Source organism: Carcharhinus amblyrhynchos, chromosome 12, assembly GCF_965287045.1.
Source record: "Carcharhinus amblyrhynchos chromosome 12, sCarAmb.v2.hapA, whole genome shotgun sequence".
In the NCBI taxonomy this organism is placed as follows: Eukaryota; Metazoa; Chordata; class Chondrichthyes; order Carcharhiniformes; family Carcharhinidae; genus Carcharhinus; species Carcharhinus amblyrhynchos.
Genome location: NC_137335.1, coordinates 88,029,910 through 88,048,821, shown reverse-complemented (window position 1 = coordinate 88,048,821; position 18,912 = coordinate 88,029,910). Strand labels below are relative to the sequence as shown.

Genomic DNA, 18,912 nt, shown 5'->3' with positions numbered 1-18,912 from the left:
GAATAAAGTTTTTTATTTTAAATTTTAGTTTGTCATTGAGAGATTGTTGATTTTCAAAATAATTGTGGACCATTTGTGATATCCAGACTGAACAGACCATCATTCCTTGACACACAACTTTTTCATACAAGTGCCACCTTTTGCCTTGCGCACTCCATATAGCCATAGCCCTCTTTTTCTAACTTTGTACTTCTGCAGCATTTCTGCCCCCTGCCCCTGCCTGCTGCAGGGAATGGGCCTAGGTAAGATGTTCTTTCAGACAGTCGGTGCAAACTTGATGGGCTGAATGGCCTCTTTCTGCATTGAAGGGACTTTGTAGATCCTATGGTACATCAAGATGACCTTTCTCCTGCACCTATGTTCTTTCTAACTCTAAAAACCTTGTGTAGGCTGTGCCTAAGTCAATTTCTTTAAATAAATTTGTGGGTCCGGCTGTAAAATAAAATTTAGAAGGATGGTGTACTTAACAAGTTGTCCATTCATTTGTTTTGAAAAAAATTAAGAGGTCAGACCTTAAAAGCAGGCCATAATGGTCCAGGATGCTATGCTGATTCATGTTGGCCAATCCCTGATAATCTGTAATGGAAGAGTACCCAGGGTGGAAATCGCATTGATGATTGAATTGTCTATCCCTTGCGGCAGTGTGAGATCATGGTGATTTTTGAACTGCCACCCTTGTTACCAAGCTGCTGCTACACTTTCATCCTGAACTGGCTGCTGCCCTCTTCACATCCTGACCCTCTTTACATCTCTTTATTCTGCCTGGGATGCCACAGCGTTTTCCTATCCTGACTCCAGATAAGATTGCGGTTGGGGCTCGATGCCTGTGCTTAATGTGAGGTGGACTCACCAGCTTCAGACTGATCCCATTGTCAGATGTTTGCAAGAACAGGTTAAAATCCGGATCAGCGCAAAGCAAAAAGAAAGTCTTGAATTTATGGAGCATTTTTTCCAAGGACTCTAGATATCTCAAAAGTGCTTTGCAAGTAGTGAAATACCTTTTGAAATGCAGTCATGTTGTAATGTAGGAAACCTGGCAGCTAATTTGTAATTTGCACAATAAACTCCCACAAACAAGGTCATGATGACCAGATGATGTTGATTGAAGAATAAATAGTGAGGAACAAATATTGGTCAGGACATAAGAACATAAGAAATAGGAGCAGGAGTAGGCCATCTAGCCCTTCGAGCCTGCCCCGCCATTCAATAAGATCATGGCTGATCTGAAGTGGATCAGTTTCACTTTCCCGCCCTCTCCCCATAACCCTTAATCCCCTTGTCACATCAGTGATAACATCCCAACATTTTAACTGCCCAGCAGTCCTGGTGTTGTTGTGTGGGGTGGGGCTAAATTCCCTTCACTTTGCACAAGATTCTGAGAAAAAGTCTAATGAAAACAAAATAAAAGTGGCAGAGGCCAAGAAAGAGAAAGTTTAAAAGTTGAAAATGTAAAAAAAAGTTTCTGTAAGTGGGAGAATTTTATACAATAATTTTGAAAAATGAACGTTATGGCATCTTGCAAATTTAATAAATTACCGTTGGAATTGCTGGGTAATTAACATCTTGTGGCCGGAGGATCAACGCTTAGACAAGGGGAAGGAGAAAAGCCATTTAACCAATCCTGCTGTTAAGAGTACGTGGAGTATTTAAGACGTATGTTCAATTGAGAATTCTTCTATACCTTTTTCCTGGAAACACCTGAGTTCACTGTTATATTCCATTCTGAAATAGCACTACTACATCCTGTTTTCTCTCTCTTGATTTAATATGTTATTGTCACATGGACTAACATACAGCGAAAAGTATTGTTTCTTGCACGCTATGCAGACAAAGCACACCATTCATAGAGAGGGAAAGGAGAGAGTGCAGAATGTGGTGTTACAGTCATAGCTATGGTGTAAAGAAAGATCAGCTTAATGCAAGGTAGATCCATTCAAAAGTCTGACAGCAACAGGGAAGAAGCTGTTCTTGAGTTGGTTGGTATGTGACCTCAGACTCCCTCCCTCCCTCTTCAGTGAGAAAGGTAATGAAGGGGTGACACAATTGCTACCTGCTCCATGTCCTGACACTGAAGGGAGAAATGCAGCAGAACTTCAAATTTCAATTTTACTAAATAGTTTGCAAATTTGAAGCAAGTAACTTGTGCGTGCTTTTACCTACTTTTTTTTGTTTCTTTTGGAAGCTTTTCAAACATACAGTGGAAGTCTGGAATCTGATTCAGCTTGCACAAACTTCAGTGCAGGCAGTATTGCTAACTTGTTTGACCTGTTCATATCTTTTTTCTTTTGCCTGTCTGAAGGCCACACGTGTCTGACCAGTTCAGCCCTACTTCTGCTGCGCAGGTGGGCTCCTTAAGAAATTCCGGGAAAGCTAAAGTATTCTTTCAAATGGCAGCGTTATTTGGCAGTAATGCTGGAAGTAATGTGATGATCTGTCAAACAAAATAGCTTGATTTTTAAAATCTAGGAGAAATAGATCAGGCCAGCATTTCTGCTGTCTTGCCAAGGTTAGTATATTCAATGCAGCCTGGCTGAAGGGAGGACAGCTGCTCATTTTCACTTAGCTCCAGCCAGGCCTGGTTTCCCAGCTGCACAAAGGAACACTCAGAAGACTTCAGTTATGCTGTCAGTCTTCAATGATTATAGTAAAAAGCTGGGTTTGGAGATGTGTTATACCGAGTCTTATCAAAATTTACCTCCCAAGTCTTGTATACATGGGGGCATGGCAGTGTAATTGCTGACCCCCTAATTTAAAAGAAAAATGGAGACTGTTGCAGCAGATGGAATGTTTTAGGCTTATTAATGACAACGTTGTGCAGTCCAAATATTAAGAAACATACTTTTGTTGTGAAATGGAAAATACTTGGTCACAGTGTAATGTTGATTTTTCCAGCTTAAAAAACAAAGCTCAGATTGGAAAAGAAAATTGTCCAATGTGTGACACACACACACACACACACACACACACACACACACACACACACACACACACACAAAAGAGAGCAAAATTAACAGATGGTACATTGGAATAGTTTAGGAATTTTGGCAGGAAAATGTTTTGTAAATAGCTGTAATTGTCTGGTTGTCATTTCTGTCTGCAGTTTCTCTTTCAGTAAGTCTGTTGGTGTCCATTTTAGTAACCCATCTTCAATATTTGCTTATTTTGTTATTTTTATTTTTGAGCTATGTAAAATTTACTACTCTGAAATATCCTTTACCCTTCCAGATTTGTGTTCCAACCATTACCCTGTAATTGAGTTTGTCTATATTTGGCCTGTTTGTGAACCAAACTCGTCACTCACCTGATGAAGGGGCAAAGTGCCAAAAGCTCGTGCTACCAAATAAACCTGTTGGACTTTTAACCTGGTGTTGTGAGACTACTTACTGTGCCTTCCAGTTTCAGGGAGGCAGTGGTGTTGGAGGCATTGTTTCTAGTCTGGAGACCTAGACTAAGATCTGGAGACCTGGGTTCAAATCCTGCTGTGACTGATGGTGAAATTTGAATTCCGTAAAAATCTGGAATTAAAAGTCTAAAGGTGACCATGAAACCATTGCTGTTAAAAACCCATCTAGTTCACTAATCTCCTTTTTAGGGAAGGAAATCTGCCATCCTTACCTGGTCCAGCCTCTGTGTGACTCCAGACCCACAGCAACGTGTTTGATTTTCGAATGCAGTCTGAAACGGAGGGCAATTAGGGATGAGCAATAAATGCTGGGCCCAGCCAGCAACATGCACGTCTTGTAAAATGAATTTTTTTAAAAATTCATTCTTTTTAAAAATTGATTGTTGTAAAATCTGTGAGTTACATAGAGGTGTGATAACAAAGTGAGGAATGCCAAGATCTCAGACAGTCGTTGAGCTGTAGGCGGTTACAGAGAGAGGGAGGTGACAAGATTAATGGAGAGATATGAAAATAAGTATTTTAAAATTTGAGGCAAAGCAAATTAGCAAATGATGTATCTCTAGTAATGTTGATTTGAAGTAGGAATGTAGGCTCAGACACTGGGAGAATTGTTGATGACCCTTTGAATAGTGCCTTGGTTATGTTTGTCTGCACTGGCAATAGCCCGGACTGGGTTTAGTGTCTCATTTTAAAAGAGAATGTTTCTTACAATGCAGTACACCCTGAGGGGAGTGTTGCACTGAAATGTGCGTTCAAGTGCAGCGTAGAACGTGGTCTCGCATTTTTTTCTGATTGAGTTGAGAGCACTGCTAACTGAGCTGACACTTGAAATGTTGAAAGCCTCCTTAATCACCCTTCCAGCTTCATTGACAAACATGATTCTTTTCTGGTCCTTTTTGCATCATGGCATCAATATAGCAATGTTGGGGGGAAACCACGTGCAGCCTTTACAGGTGTACGAGGACCAGTGTAACAAACAATTGAGTGGACTAGTGAGGGGAGCAAAATGAATTAATTAAGATCAGCTTTTTGTCATGATTCTTTGTTCTGATCTTTCCACTGTCAGTTTTCTAAAATAGATGTTTTACGTAAAGAATGTACGGCACCAGTTCACTTTTGCCTCAGGTGGACTTGTGATTGTTTGTCTCCAATTAAATTTTGACGCCATTCTGAGGTATGATCAGACAAACAAATGGGATTCATGAGAAGTTGAAGCGTCTGCAGCTGTGTTAGAAATTAGACTGTGCAAGTCCTGACAAACTGCTTTAATTCCCAACCATATTTGGCAGATTTATTCGATGTAGCGAGTGAATAACATCTGTGTATGTTTATAGTTAACAGATCTTTAAGTTTGTTTATTGTGCCCAGAGATAATAGTTGGCTTTGCTTTTAAACCTATTCTAATTATCTTTTAAATTATGTCACTTGTGAAAGTAGGTAAACTGTTCTGTACTCAAATCTCTTCTTTTCTCATTTCATCAGCTGGTGTATTGTAGGGTTTTTTTGTTGTTAACATTCCTTGCCAGTGATTTGTGGTTACAAACTCAAATTTTTAAACATTTACATCCATAATATATAACTTTGATGTTAATTCAGGTGCTAGCTGTGGCTGAGTCACACTCTGTCCTTCCAGTCAGAAGATTGTACCTTCAAGTCTTATCCCAGATGCTTTGAGCACAAAGTCCAGGCTGACACTCCAATTCAGTACTGAGGGAGCACTGCATTGTTGTGGCTGGTGGCTTTCAAATGAGATGTTAAACCAAGGTCCCTTGGGTGCAAGTATGAGATCCTGTGACATTACTTCCGTGAAGAGCAGTTGAGGTCTCCCTGGTTCATTGGCCCATATTTACTGCTCAAATACCATTGCTGAAATAAAATTTGGCTGGTCATGTTTGTGCTGTTTGCAAGTTGTCTGATGCATCTCCTAGATTACAACCTTGGCCACATTGCAGAAGTATCTCTTGGCTCTAACTTTGGGACATTCTGAGGTTGTGAAAGCTGTTATATAACTGCAAATATTATCTTCTCCATGTTAGAAGTAATGGTTAGAGGGGAATAAACTGCATTTTATTATTAAAGAATGCAAGAAGCTTTGCTTGTTGTTGATTGGGTTTCAAACTTTAGAAAATAATTTGTTAGGATACACTGTATTAATTGGAGATGTCAGGGGTAAGTTTTTCACTCAGAGGGTGGAGAGTGAGTGGAATCGGCCGCTGTCGGTGGTGGTGGAGGCAAACTCGTTGGGGTCTTTTATGAGACTTCTGGATGAGTACATGGGATTTAATGGGATTGAGGGTTATAGATAGGCCTGGTAGGTAGGGATATGATCGGTGCAACTTGTGGGCCGAAGGGCCTGTTTGTGCTGTAGTGTTCTATGTTCTACGATCACCCAGTCTACACTTGGTCTCTCTGATATAGAGGAAACCACATTGGGAACAGCGAATACAATAAACCAAATTGAAAGAGCAGCAAATGAAACGCTGCTTAACCTGGAATGTGTGATTTGGACCTTGGATGACAAACATGGAAGAGGTAAAGGGACAGGTGTTACACCTTCTGCGATTGCACGGGAAGGTGCCATGAGTGATGGGAGAGGTGTTGGGTATAGTGGAGGTGTGGACTAGGTTTTCCCAGAGGGAACGGTCTGTGAAATGCTGACAAAGGGAGTGGAGAGGAGATAGAGAGGGTTGTTTTTCAAACTGGAGGCTTATGACCAGCGGTTTGCCTCAGGGGTCAGTGCTGGGCCCACTGTTATTTATCATTTATATTAAAGACTTGGATGAGAATATAGGAGGCATGGTTAGTAAGTTTGCAGATGACACTAAGATTGGTGGCATAGTGGACACTGAAGAAAGTTATCTCCAATTGCAACGAGATCTTGATCAATTGGGCCAGTGGGCTGACAAATGGCAGATGGAGTTTAATTTAGATAAATGTGAGGTGATGCATTTTGGTCGATTGAACCAGGGCAGGACTTACTCAGTTAATGGTAGGGCGTTAGGGAGAGTTACAGAACTAAGAGATCTAGGGGTACAGGTTCACAGCTCCTTGAAAGTGGAGTCACAGGTGGACAGAGTGAAGAAGGCATTCGGCACGCTTGGTTTCATTGGTCAGAACATTGAATACAGGAGTTGGGACGTCTTGTTGAAGTTGTACAAGACATTGGTAAGGCCACACTTGGAATACAGTGTGTAATTCTGGTCACCCTATTACAGAAACAATATTATTAAACTAGAAAGAGTGCAGAAAAGATTTACTAGGATGCTACCGGGACGTGATGGATTGAGTTATAAGGAGAGGCTGGATAGACTGGGACTTTTTTCTCTGGAGGGTAGGAGGCTGAGGGGTGATCTTATAGAGGTCTATAAAATAATGAGGGACACAGATCAGCGAGATAGTCAATATCTTTTCCCAAAGGGAGGGGAGTCTAAAACTAGAGGGCAGAGGTTTAAGGTGAGAGGGGAGAGATACAAAAGGGTCCAGAGGGGAATGTTTTCACATAGAAGGCGGTGAGTGTCTGGAACGAGCTGCCAAAGGTGGTAGTAGAGACAGGTACAATTTTATCTTTTAAAAAGCATTTAGATAGTTACATGGGTACAATGGATATAGAGGGATATGGGCCAAATGTGGGCAATTGGGATTAGTTTAGGGGTTTAAAAAAAAGTATGGCATAGACAAGTTGGGCCAAAGGGCCTGTTTCCATGCTGTAAACCTCTATGACTCCGTGTTTGGTGATGGCATCACGCTGGAGTTGATGAAAACGGCAGAGGATTATGTTTTGCATGTGGAGGCTGGGAGGGTGAAATGTGAGAATAAGGGGGCCTCTATCCTTGCTCTGGAGGGAGGGGAGGGGGTGAAGGTCGTGGTGTGGGAGATGGGCCGCACGCTGTTGAGGGCTCTGTCGACAATTGTAGATGGGAAACTACAATTGAAGAAAACGGAACACGTTTTAGAAGCCTTGGAATTCTGTACCTGCTGGAAAAGTGGAATCGCTGAGCGTGTTTGAGACAGAAATCGATAGATACTAATGACATTGAGAATCTGGTGAAAATGTGGTGCTGAGGTGGATGATCAACCATGATCTAACTGAATGGCGGAGTGGGCTCGATGGGATGAACGGCATCCTGCTACTTCTATGTTTAGAGCTCCTTTTTAGATTGATTGCACTGAATTAACAATCACTCTCAGGAAGATAAACAGGTTAGGTTATATACAGGTTATGGAATGTGAGCAAGGTAAAGAATCGTATTGTTACGTTAGGAAAGCTTTTAAACAGCGACAAGTGAGTGTTTCCCCCAAGGACTTCAATTCACTCGAGCTGCGCATTGAGGAAAATCTCAATGACTTTGTTAATTTGTCTTTGCTTATCACTGCTGTACTAATATTTAATTCTTAGTCTTTCTGCTTGATTTATGAATTTTCTCAGTATCGAGAGATTGGAGTAATTTTATAATATCTTTCCGCTGTTACAGAAAATGCCAGCAGAGGAGATCACGTTTGAAACCCTGAAGAAAGCAATAGGTAAGACCCAGGACCTCCTGTTAAAGCCAGCAGGAGATGAGATCCAGTAGCTCCCATTGAGGGTAAGGTGTTAGACTGATGCTGTACGATATGGTGATATGCACAGTGGCTTGCCAAGGACACCTGATGTAATGTAATGTACGATTGGCTCAAGTTATTCCAAATCACAAGAAGGAATGTCCATTTGAAGTTTCCAAATGAAAATAATCACGGTTAACAGTTCCAATAACTGCCCATCCATCGCCTCCTGCTTCATCACAAAACAGTTGATGGGACTGGATGCTGCAGAGGCCATGGGTCCTTTTCCTCCTAATCATTCATGGGATGTGGGCATCACTGAGCCAGTGTTTATTGCCCATCACCGAGGGCCTTTCAGAGGGCATTTAAGAGTCAGCCACATTGCTGTTGCTCTAGAGTCACATGTTGGCCAGACTGGGTAAGGACAAGATTTCCTTCCCTCGTGGACATGAGTGAATCAAATAGGTTTTTACATAAATCAACAATGTTTTCATGATCATTATTAGACTTTTAATCGCAGATTCCAATTGAATTCAAAGTTCAGCATCACTGTGGTAGGATTCAGACACTGGTCCCCATCCTAGCTACGACTGTAACACTACATTCTGCACCTCTGCTTTTCTTCTCTATGAAGGGTATGATTTGTCTCTATAGTGCACAAGAAACAATACTTTTCACTGTGTGCTAATACATGTGTCAATAATAAATCAAATCAAAGCATTACTCTGGGTCACTGGATTACTCATCCAAAGACAATACCACTACACCATCACCCTTCCCAACAATATTCTGGCAATAGTACTGAAGACTTGTGCTCTAGAACTTGCTGCATCCTTGCCAAAATTTTCCAGTAGTTACAACACTGGCCTCTCAATATGGAAAATTGCTCTGGTGTGTCCTGTACACAAAAAACAACTAAAACCTGGCTGATTACCACCCAGTCAGCCTAGTCTCGTTCATCAGTAAAGTAATGGAAGGAGTACATCAACAGTGCATTAAAATGACACTTGTTTAGCAGTAACCTGCTCATGGACGCTCAGTTTCAGTTCTGCCAGGGTCACTGAACTCCTGAACTCATGACAGCTTGGCTTGAAACATGGAGAAGAGTTGAATTCCAGAGCTGTCAGTGACTCTGCAGGGCTGGTGATCAGGAAGGGGAGAAAACTTTGCAGATTAGATGTGTTTAGGACCCTCGAGAATCCCAAGCAACTGAGAGTGACCGAGCAAGTAGGAGTCATAGCAACTGCCAGGGTAACGTGCACACAGACCCCACGATGCAGAATGAGGCCATTTGGCCATCGAATCTACACAAACTCTCTGAAAGAGCATCTTATGTTAGCATTGTGAGGCCACTGTGCCACGATGCTACCACTGCAGGGGCAAGTGTGCTTGTGATGGTCACACACAGGTTGTACATTGACAATTCCTGCCTGAGGCAGGACCGGAAGATCTTGGCCACTTTGTCCTGGTTTTTATGAATTTGCTGAATTCAGTGAGGTCGTGCTTTCAGTTACACAGTCACGCGACAGCAATAAGTTGTAGAGGTGAATGTCACTGCCTGCACTGATAGTCTGTCTTTGTTGGTCAGTAGATGGTGGAGCCATGGAGGAGCAGGAGAGAGAGAGACGGCGACAGGTGGTGGAGAAGTTTCAGAAAGCTCCATTTGAAGAGATAGCAGCCCACTGTGGAGCAAGGGTAAGACACGTAGCTTCGAAATATCTGAAAAGATTAACAAATCACAATATCCTTCCATGGAGAGAGAGTCTGCGATAGGACGTGCAAGCTAGTTTCATGGAATGGTAAAATATGGATGTGGGCTGAGAAACATAGAAGATAGGAGCAAGAGGAGGCCATTTGGCCCTTTGAGCCTGCTCCACCATTCATCACCAAATAATATATTGCTCCAGTCCAAAGATGTGCGAGTTAGGTTGATTGGCCATGCTGAAAAAAAAATTGCCCCTTAGTGTCCTGAGATGCATTGGTTAGAGGGATTAGTGGGTAAAATATGTAGGGATATGGGGTTGGGCTTGGGTGGGATTGTGGTCAGTGCAGACTCGATGGGCCGAAGGGCCTCTTTCTGCACTGTAGGGATTCTATGATTACAATCATGGCAGATCATCCAACTCAATAGCCTTATCCGGCTTTCTCCCCATAACCTTTGATCCCATTTGTCCCAAGTGCTCTATCCAGCCGCCTCTTGAATACATTCAATGTTTTGACATCAACTACTTCCTGTGGGAATGAATACAAAAGTGTCCCAAAGTGCAATTTTTTTTTTACATAGAAGGCAGTGAGTGTCTGGAACAAGCTGCCAGAGGCAGTAGTAGAGACGGGTACAATTTTGTCTTTTAAAAAGCATTTAGACAGTTACATGAGTACGATGGGTATAGAGGGATATGGGCCACATGCAGGCAATTAGGATTAGCTTAGTGGTTAAATACAAAAAGGGCAGCATGGACAAGTTGGGCCGAAGGGCCTGTTTCCATACTGTGAACCTGACTCTATGACTCTTAATGAGCCTGAGGCAATTCATCACCAAAAATCACTTAAAGCTGGAAAAATGATCTAAGTGATTGGCTCATTATTCACCATGAAATGTTTCGAACATTTCTGGCCAGCTGAACTGGGACACAAATATATCAAAATTTACAACACAGAACCAGGCCATTCAACCCAAATAGCCCATGTCAAACTTTACCCTCACATCAAACAAAACCTGAAGCACATTCACCCACTTTATTCCCTTATTTCCGGGTGAAGAAAGGCTTTTTTCACCCAGAGAGTGGTTGGACTCTGGAACAAGCTGCTGAGAGGATGATGGAGGCAGGTTCAATCGAGGTAATGGAATGGGATTACTTTCTGGATACAGGGATAAGGCAGGGAGGTGGGACTCAGTCGAACATTCTTTCAGAGCCAGTGCAGACTCAATGGGTCAAATGGCCCTCTTCTGCACTGCAAAGATTTTATGATATCTTGTCAGTCTTCCCTGAATTCCATGTACACTACATCCACTGCTTTTCCTGCATCTTGCATGTCCAGTATTAGGTTCTGAGTTTTTCCAATATTTCCTGCTTTTCACATTTCCAGCATCTGCAGTATTTTGCTTTTGTATTAGTGAACTCTACAAGCATATTTCATACCAATAGTTTAGCACTTCAATCCCCATATCTATCCCAACCTTCATTCCAATATCTCTGCTGTTAATTACATATCAGTTCTCATCCCATATTCATCACCATTTTACATAGAAACAGAGAAACTTGAAGCAAGAGCAGGCCATTTGGCCCTTTGATCCTGTTCTGCCATTCATTACAATCATGGCTGATAATCAAATTCAATGTCATGATTCCCCCTTTTTCCCCCCCCATATCCCTCGATCCCTTTAGCCCCAAGATTTATATCTAATTTCTTCTCGCTATCAGACAATGTTTTGGCCTCAACTACTTTCTGTGGGAGTGAATTCCACACATTCCCCACCCCCTGGGTGAAGAAATTTCTCCTCACCTCAGTCCTAATAGGTTCACTCCTTATCCTCAAACCCTGACCCCTAGTTCTGGACTCCCCCCACCATCGGGAACATTCTTTCTGAATCTACCCTGTCTAACCCTGTTGGAATTTTATAAGTTTCTATCAGATCCCCTCTCACTCTTCTAAACTCCAGTGAATATAATCCTAACCCACTAAGTCGCTCTTCATATGACAGACCTGCCATCCCAGGAATCAGCCTGGTAAACCTTCTCTGTGCTTCCTCTATAGCAAGGAACATCCTTCCTCAGATAAGGAGGCTAACATTGCACACAATACTCCAAGTGTGGCCTCACCAACACCCTGTACAGTTGCAGCAAAACACCCCTGTCCCTGTACTCAAATCCACTCACTATGAAGAACAACATACCATTTGCCTTCTTTACTGCCTGCTGTACCTGTGCTTTCCATTCCCTTGTTCCCCATTCACCCAGTCATGGAAACAATCTTTCATTTACCCAATGTAACAGTTCTGAGTTTCTCCCACCCTTATTGCCTGCTCCCCACTTAGTCCCATTGCCAGTTACCCCTATCCTGGCTGCTGCTCCTCTCTCTGTCCCATTCCCAGTTACGCTTTTACTTTCCTCCCTCTCTATTTATTGGAATTATATATTGGGAATGCTGAGATTGGATTGTGTTGTGAAATTAAGATTGTTGAACTGAAGATATTTGGCTTGTCTGAAGGTTTGATACATTTACTGATGGTTCTCATCCTTTAAATTTCAGGCGACTATTCTGCAGAATAAACTGAATCAAATATTTGAGATAACCATCAGGTAGGTCATGCAGGAGCCTTGAAGCTGTCCTCACCCTGAACTGTGAAATGGTTGAAAAGCCCAGCTGGGCACTCGGACAACTTGGAGAATTGTGACAAACTACAATCAACTTTGTTGTGCCAATGAAAATAGAAAATCAAGTTTTGGAATTGTACAGCTGATAGATCATTCTTCATTTATTTTCAGGATGTGGGCATTATTGATGAGGTCAGATATTGCCCATAACTAATTGCCCTGAGAAGCTGGTGGGGTGGGTCACCAGTAATTTGCTACAATTGAATATTATGGTAAGCTATTTCAGGGACAGATACAAGTCAACTGGGTTGGTGTGGGTTGGAGTCACGTTAAGGCCAGCCTGGATAAGGCTTCATTTCTTAAAGGATTTTTTGAATCACTATTTTGGTGATTTTTGAACTGAATTCTCTAGATTTAGTGCTCAAGTGTCATATGAGTGACTTTAATCATAGAAAGAACCATAAAATCCCTAGGGAATTGCTCCAGAAAATAGGGAATGGTTTTCTGGAGCAATGCGTTGAGTGCTTTGGGCCATTTCAGAGAGTATTTAAGAGTGGAGCACATTGCTGTGATTTGGAGTTATATGTAAACCAGACCATTTCCTTCCCTAAAGGACACTAATGAACCAGATGGGTTTTTACAACAATCAGCAATGGTTTTATAATCATCATTAGACTTTTAATTCTAGATTTTTGTTGAATTCAAATTTCACCATCTGCCATGGTGGGATTCGAACACGGGACCCCAGAGCATTACTCTGGATCTCTGGATTACGGTCTGGTGACAATATCATTGCGCCACTGCCTCCCTGACTGTGATCACCATCCCCATTCAGAAAATTCTATTTCATTTTAAATTAAGAGACATTTTAAGAACATAAGAACATAAGAAATAGGAGCAGGAGTAGGCCATCTAGCCCTTCGAGCCTGCCCCGCCATTCAATAAGATCATGGCTGATCTGTCGTGGCTCAGTTCCACTTTCCCGCCCTCTCCCCATAACCCTTAATCCCCTCTCTTATCAAAAACCCATCAACTCGCGTCTTAAAAATATTTAGCGAGGCAGCCTCCACCACTTCAACGGGCAGAGAATTCCAGAGATTCACCACCCTTTGAGTGAAGAAGTTCCTCCTCAACTCCGTTCTAAACCGTCCCCCCCTTTATCTTGAGGCTGTGCCCCCTAGTCCTACTGTCTTTTTTTGAGCGGGAAGAGTCTCTCCACCTCTATCCTATCCATCCCATTCATCATCTTATACGTCTCAATGAGATCTCCCCTCATTCTTCAAAACTCTAACAAGTATAAGCCTAGTTTATTCAGCCTCTCCTCATAGCTCAACCCCCTCAACTCTGGTATCAGCCTAGTAAACCTCCTCTGCACTCCCTCCAAGGCCAAAATATCTTTGCGCAGGTGCGGCGCCCAAAACTGCACACAGTACTCCAGCTGCGGCCTCACCAATGCCCTATACAGCTGCAGCAAGACCTCCCTACTTTTATATTCAATCCCCCTCGCTGTGAAGGCCAGCATCCCATTCGCCTTCCTGACCACCTGCTGCACCTGCAAGCTGGGTTTTTGCGACTCATGCACAAGGACCCCGAGGTCCCTCTGCACCGTCGCCTGCTGCAGTTTTTCGCAAATCCGAATAGCACCCGTTGACCCCCACTCTCTGCCTCCTATTTGACAACCAATCCTCTATCCACGCTAACACCCTACCCCCAACTCCGTAACAATCTTATAAAGTCTTGCATTCATAACTTATTTCTTGATAACCATGTCTAAGCGCCTCTGATTCCATTTAAACTGAGCACTTCATATTTCTTTCCCTGGAAACATTCCGGAACCCTATTCCAGTTGTATGTAAACCTGTATCTTGTATTTCTGAATATAGTATAGTGTGTATTTGATATCCTAACAACTGATCCTGGTTTGCATAATGATCTATATAACTTCAGAGAACAACTGTTGGTTCGTTCACTCAGTTTACATTTTCTAAAAGTTTCTCTTTATTTCTAGACCACCACCCAGCCCATCAGGTACGATCACAGCTGCTTATGGCCAGACACAGTCCCGTTCAGTGCCAGTTTACGAGATGAAGTTCCCAGATCTGTGTGTGTATTAACAGGAGCACAACGCGGGCTAACACAATGTTTCATCGAATTGCAGAGATTCTGGATTCTCATCCAGTCTCATTAGCTGATTGTGGAGTTGATGCAGCAGAACCTGTATTAGTGCACCATGTCAACCATTCCCTGCAGAATGCTAGCAATTGCACAGCTGTTGTTTCCACCGGTAGAAGCATATCAAACATAACCCTTACAGCTCAGTGGTGCTTTGTTATGAAGACATGATCTTTCGATGTACTGCTTATGCTTACCTGGGAGCATGGACAGGCTTACCTGCAGCTTGGGACTTTCCGTGGAAGTGTAGGATCAAACAATAATGGCCAGTTGAAATTTGAGGAAGTAAAGTCTTTAATACAATAAACACCTACTGATAATCACAAGATAATAACAGTCCTAGCATTTTCCTCTCAGACTTCACAATCTGGGCCAATTTTGAAAGTTGGATTATGATCTTAGCTATTCTTGGTGACTGAGGAATAAAACAGGTAGAATCTGTTTTACATTCAGACAAGCCTAACTAACCAGCAGGGCTGGGTCGCCTTTTCTGATCTTTTGCCCACTCCCTTGTTTGAATTTCTTGTTCTCCATGATAAACTCTGGCCTCTGTGTGGGACAGAGTGTAACCCTCGCAATGAAGACACGAGCAAGCAGGAATGGCTGGTCCTGATTTCTTCTGACCTATTTTTAGTGCTCACTTATGTAGCTTTCATTGGTCAACCAACATTCCTGAAACTCCAGCTGTTGTCTAGCGAGTGTGTTTAATTGGAACCTGATCCTGCACTGAGTATAAGACACCTCAAACAGGGAACCTTGCTCACAGGTCAAGACTGTCTCATGTTCCTTTTTCCTATTACTCTGTGAAAGCAAAGATGTTCCAGTCTTCAGTAATGTTATGGATTAACCTACATTTTTGACATTGATTATTATGCATTGATCTCTGAATGTACGTGCAGTGTGAACCGAAATATTACTGGTGCACTTGCAGGCTTCATTTAAACTTAACTAGATGTACAGAGTATAATTTGGCAATGTTAGATTTCCACCAGCAGACCTACCACAGTGCCCAGCCCACCCCCAATTCCTGACCAGAACTCGATTGTACATCAGTGGTGGGTAACTGTTGGTATTAGACTGAAGCATTTGAAGAAGTTTTATACATTAGGCAATTCAACTAACTGTAAAAATCATTCTAACAGTGAATATGAAGGAGATGGTCATGATTTCTCAGCTTTCACACTCCTGACAGACCTTATCGGTACATGCAGACCTGTACACACCCTAATACTGCAGCTGCACACCAACTAGCTACACAAAGGCACAGCACATACAAACCCATATGCACTCACGATACACAAAGCTACATATACACTCAGACACCCTCTGTACACACAAACAAACACAGTTTGAGACTGGAGAAATCCTTCAGTCTATCCAGCATTCATCCCAACTCCATCCACATTATTATTTTGGTGTATTTCCAATAACCCTGAATCCCACTTGTGAAGAGGACTTGTCTAATTTCTTGAAACCCACAGAGTTATGTTACCAATGCTGGTACTGATAATCTGTTCTACATACTTACGAAAAATATTTCAAAAAAGAAACTTCTTCATCCCATCCCTATTTTCTTCTATCCTTTTTAATTTGAAAATATCATTTCTTATTCTTACTTCTGTGCACAACAAAAAAAATTATACTGATCTAACCTTTCATAATTGAAAACAATCCTGTCACGTTCTCTCGGACTTTCTTTCACACTAACAAAGATCTTGGGCAACTGGCTTTAAGTTCTAGATTCAAACCTACAGCCCTTCTCTGTCCTCCATCCAATCACTGTACACCCTCTCCCTGTTCCCATGTCAAATCACAGTGCAGGAGAGGCCCTTCAGCCCATCATGTCTGCACTGACATGTGAGAAACACCTGACCTACCCTAATCCCATAAGGTTTTCTCACATTCTCCCTAAACCTTCTTGAACTTGAGTCCCTCATGCCTGATGCTTCAACTAAGGTGAACAGCTGGTCCTTATCCACTCTGTCCATGTCTCTCATAATCTTGTACATCTTGATCAGGTCACCCCCTCAGAGATAATGGGCAAACACACCAAGCTCCCTTTGTTCCACAGAACTTCCCAGTGTCCTACCATTCACTGAAAATTTTCTTATCAAATTACTCCTTCCAAAGTTCACCTCACACTTTTCCTGGTTAAATTATCTGCCAACTTGGCTATCCCATCTATATCTTTCTGCAGCTCAAGGCACCTCACTTCTGCCACCACCTTCTGTCTTCTACAACTGAGCCAATTATAAATCCATTCATCAAACTACCCTGTATCCCGTGAGCATTTGCCTTCTTTAGAAGTCTCCCAATTGGGACCTCATTGAGTCTTAGCTGAAATCCACATTGACCACATCTACATCTCTGGTCACCTCCCCAAAAATACAATCAAATTTCTTAGGCATGACCTCCCTCTGATGAAGCCGTGTTGACTATCCCTGATGAAGACCAGCCTATCCAAGTGGAGGTAGATTTTCTCCAATAGTTTCCCAATCGCTGATGTGAGACTTACTGGTCTGTAGTTCCCTAACTTATTTCTACAACCCTTCTTAAATAGCAGAACCATATTAGCTATTCCTCAATCCTCTGACACCTTCTCATGGCCAGAATATCTTTGGATTTCCCCTACTTTTACCAGACAGAAATTTCTCATATCCCCTCTTTGCTCTCCTAATTCCTTTCTTAAGCTTCACCCTCCACTTTCTGTAATTCACTTTCTGAATGTCTCCACTGATTTATTCCCCTGCTGAATATCTTTCTTTTCCTTCTTAGTGTATCCTGAATATCTCTGGTCATCCGTATCTCTCTGGGTTTATTACCCCTTCCTATCGCCCTAACGGGAACATGTTGGACCTGTACCCTCCCCATTTCCTTTTTGAACACCCCCCACTGTTCCCCACAGGTAGTTTTTCCCACTCTATCTTGACCAGATCCTGCCTTATTTCACCATCATTCACTTTTTTAAAAATTTGATCTGATTTATTAGTCTCACAACTATTAGCATACAGTGAAAAGTATTGATTCTTGTGCACTATACAGACAAAACATACTGTTCATAGATGAGGTGAACTGTTAGAAGCTTTTCCCCAGGGCGGAAATGACAATTACTGAAATGACAACCGGGCACAGGTTCAGGGTAAGGGGTGGGGGGAAGGCTCAGTGGAGATGTGCGGGGGGAGTTTTTTTACACAAGGGGTGGTGGGGGCCTGGAATGCACTGCCAGGTGAGCTGGTGGAGGCAGATACGTTAGTGACATTTAAGACTTATCCGGATAAACACATGAGCAGGTGGTTATAGGATACAGCTAGTTGGTCTAGATAGGACAAAGTCACCTGTGTAGACTTGGTGCGCTGAAGGGCCTGTTCCTGTTCCTGTTCCTGTACTTTGTTCTTTGTTCTATATATGGAGAAAGAAAGGACAGGGTGAGAATATAGTGTTGCAGCTTCAGCTAGGGTGAAGAGAAAGATCAGCTTAATATATGATAGGACCATTCAAAAGTCTGAAGACAGCAGGGAAGATGTTCTTGAGTCGGTTGGCACGTGTTTTTAGGCTTTTTATCCTTTTTCCAATGGAAGAATGCGAAAGAGAGAATGTGCGGGGTGCCTGGGATCCTTGATTAAACTGGCTGCTTTCCCGAGGCAGGGGAAATATAAATGGACTCAATATTAGGCTGGTTTGCATGATGGAATGGACTATGTTCACAACTGTTTGTAGTTTCTTGTAGTCTTGGCACAGTGACACAGTGGTTAGCACTGCTGCCTCACAACGTCAGAGACATGGGTTCGATTCCCTGCTTGGGTCATTGTCTGTGCAGGAGTCTGCATATTCTCCCCGTGTCTGCGTGGGTTTCCTCCCACAGTCCAAAGATGTGCAGGTTAGGTGAAGTAGGACAATTAGTTAGGGTAAACGCATGGTGTTATGGGGATAGAGCCTGGGTGGGATTGTGGTCAGTGCAGGCTCAGTGGGTCGAATGGCCTCATTCTGCACTGTGGGATTCCATGTTCATTACGCTGCTATTCACACTTCATTTGTTTTTTCCCTTGGCCCGTTATCACCAGTTTTGGCCATGTTAAACTCTGTGATAGATTTTTCAGGAATTCATCCAAGGAATTAGCAGGGACACATTACCAACAACTCCATGGAATTCCTTCAGTGCAGAAAGAGGCCATTTGGCCCATCAAGTCTGCACCAACAACAATCCCCCCCCACCCAGGCCCTATCCTTATAACTCCATCTATTTACTCAGCTAATCCCCCTGACACTAAGGGGCAATTTAGCACGGTCAACCAACCTAAGCCACTCATACTTGGAGTCCATCAGGCCTGATTCCATTCCTTCCTCCAAGAAGCATTGATTGTCAAAAGGCACAACTTCCTTCCAACTGGAAGCCTTGCCTTGGAAAGCCAATCTGATTGGCTGGCAGCCCTCCAATCATCCCAGGAACTACACTGTAATGGCCAAATGTGGCACTGGAACGAA

The 18,912-nt window shown here is 42.6% G+C and overlaps 1 protein-coding gene across 3 annotated transcripts in view; it reads left to right on the top strand.

The window, feature by feature from the left end:
- LOC145351207 (protein EFR3 homolog B-like) overlaps nt 1-17,578 on the top strand; it is a 191,020-nt gene extending 173,442 nt beyond the window's left edge. For 2 of the 3 annotated variants that reach the window (XM_080200907.1, XM_080200909.1), the window contains exons 20-23: nt 7,876-7,924; nt 9,531-9,637; nt 12,194-12,243; nt 14,267-17,578. In XM_080200907.1, the coding sequence (XP_080057033.1) occupies nt 7,876-7,924; nt 9,531-9,637; nt 12,194-12,243; nt 14,267-14,372 (312 nt within the window). In that variant the 3' untranslated portion in view covers nt 14,373-17,578. The remainder of the gene's footprint in view (nt 1-7,875; nt 7,925-9,530; nt 9,638-12,193; nt 12,244-14,266) is intronic. The other variant, XM_080200908.1, reaches the window with a different exon arrangement.
- Nucleotides 17,579-18,912: the final 1,334 nt, after the last annotated feature.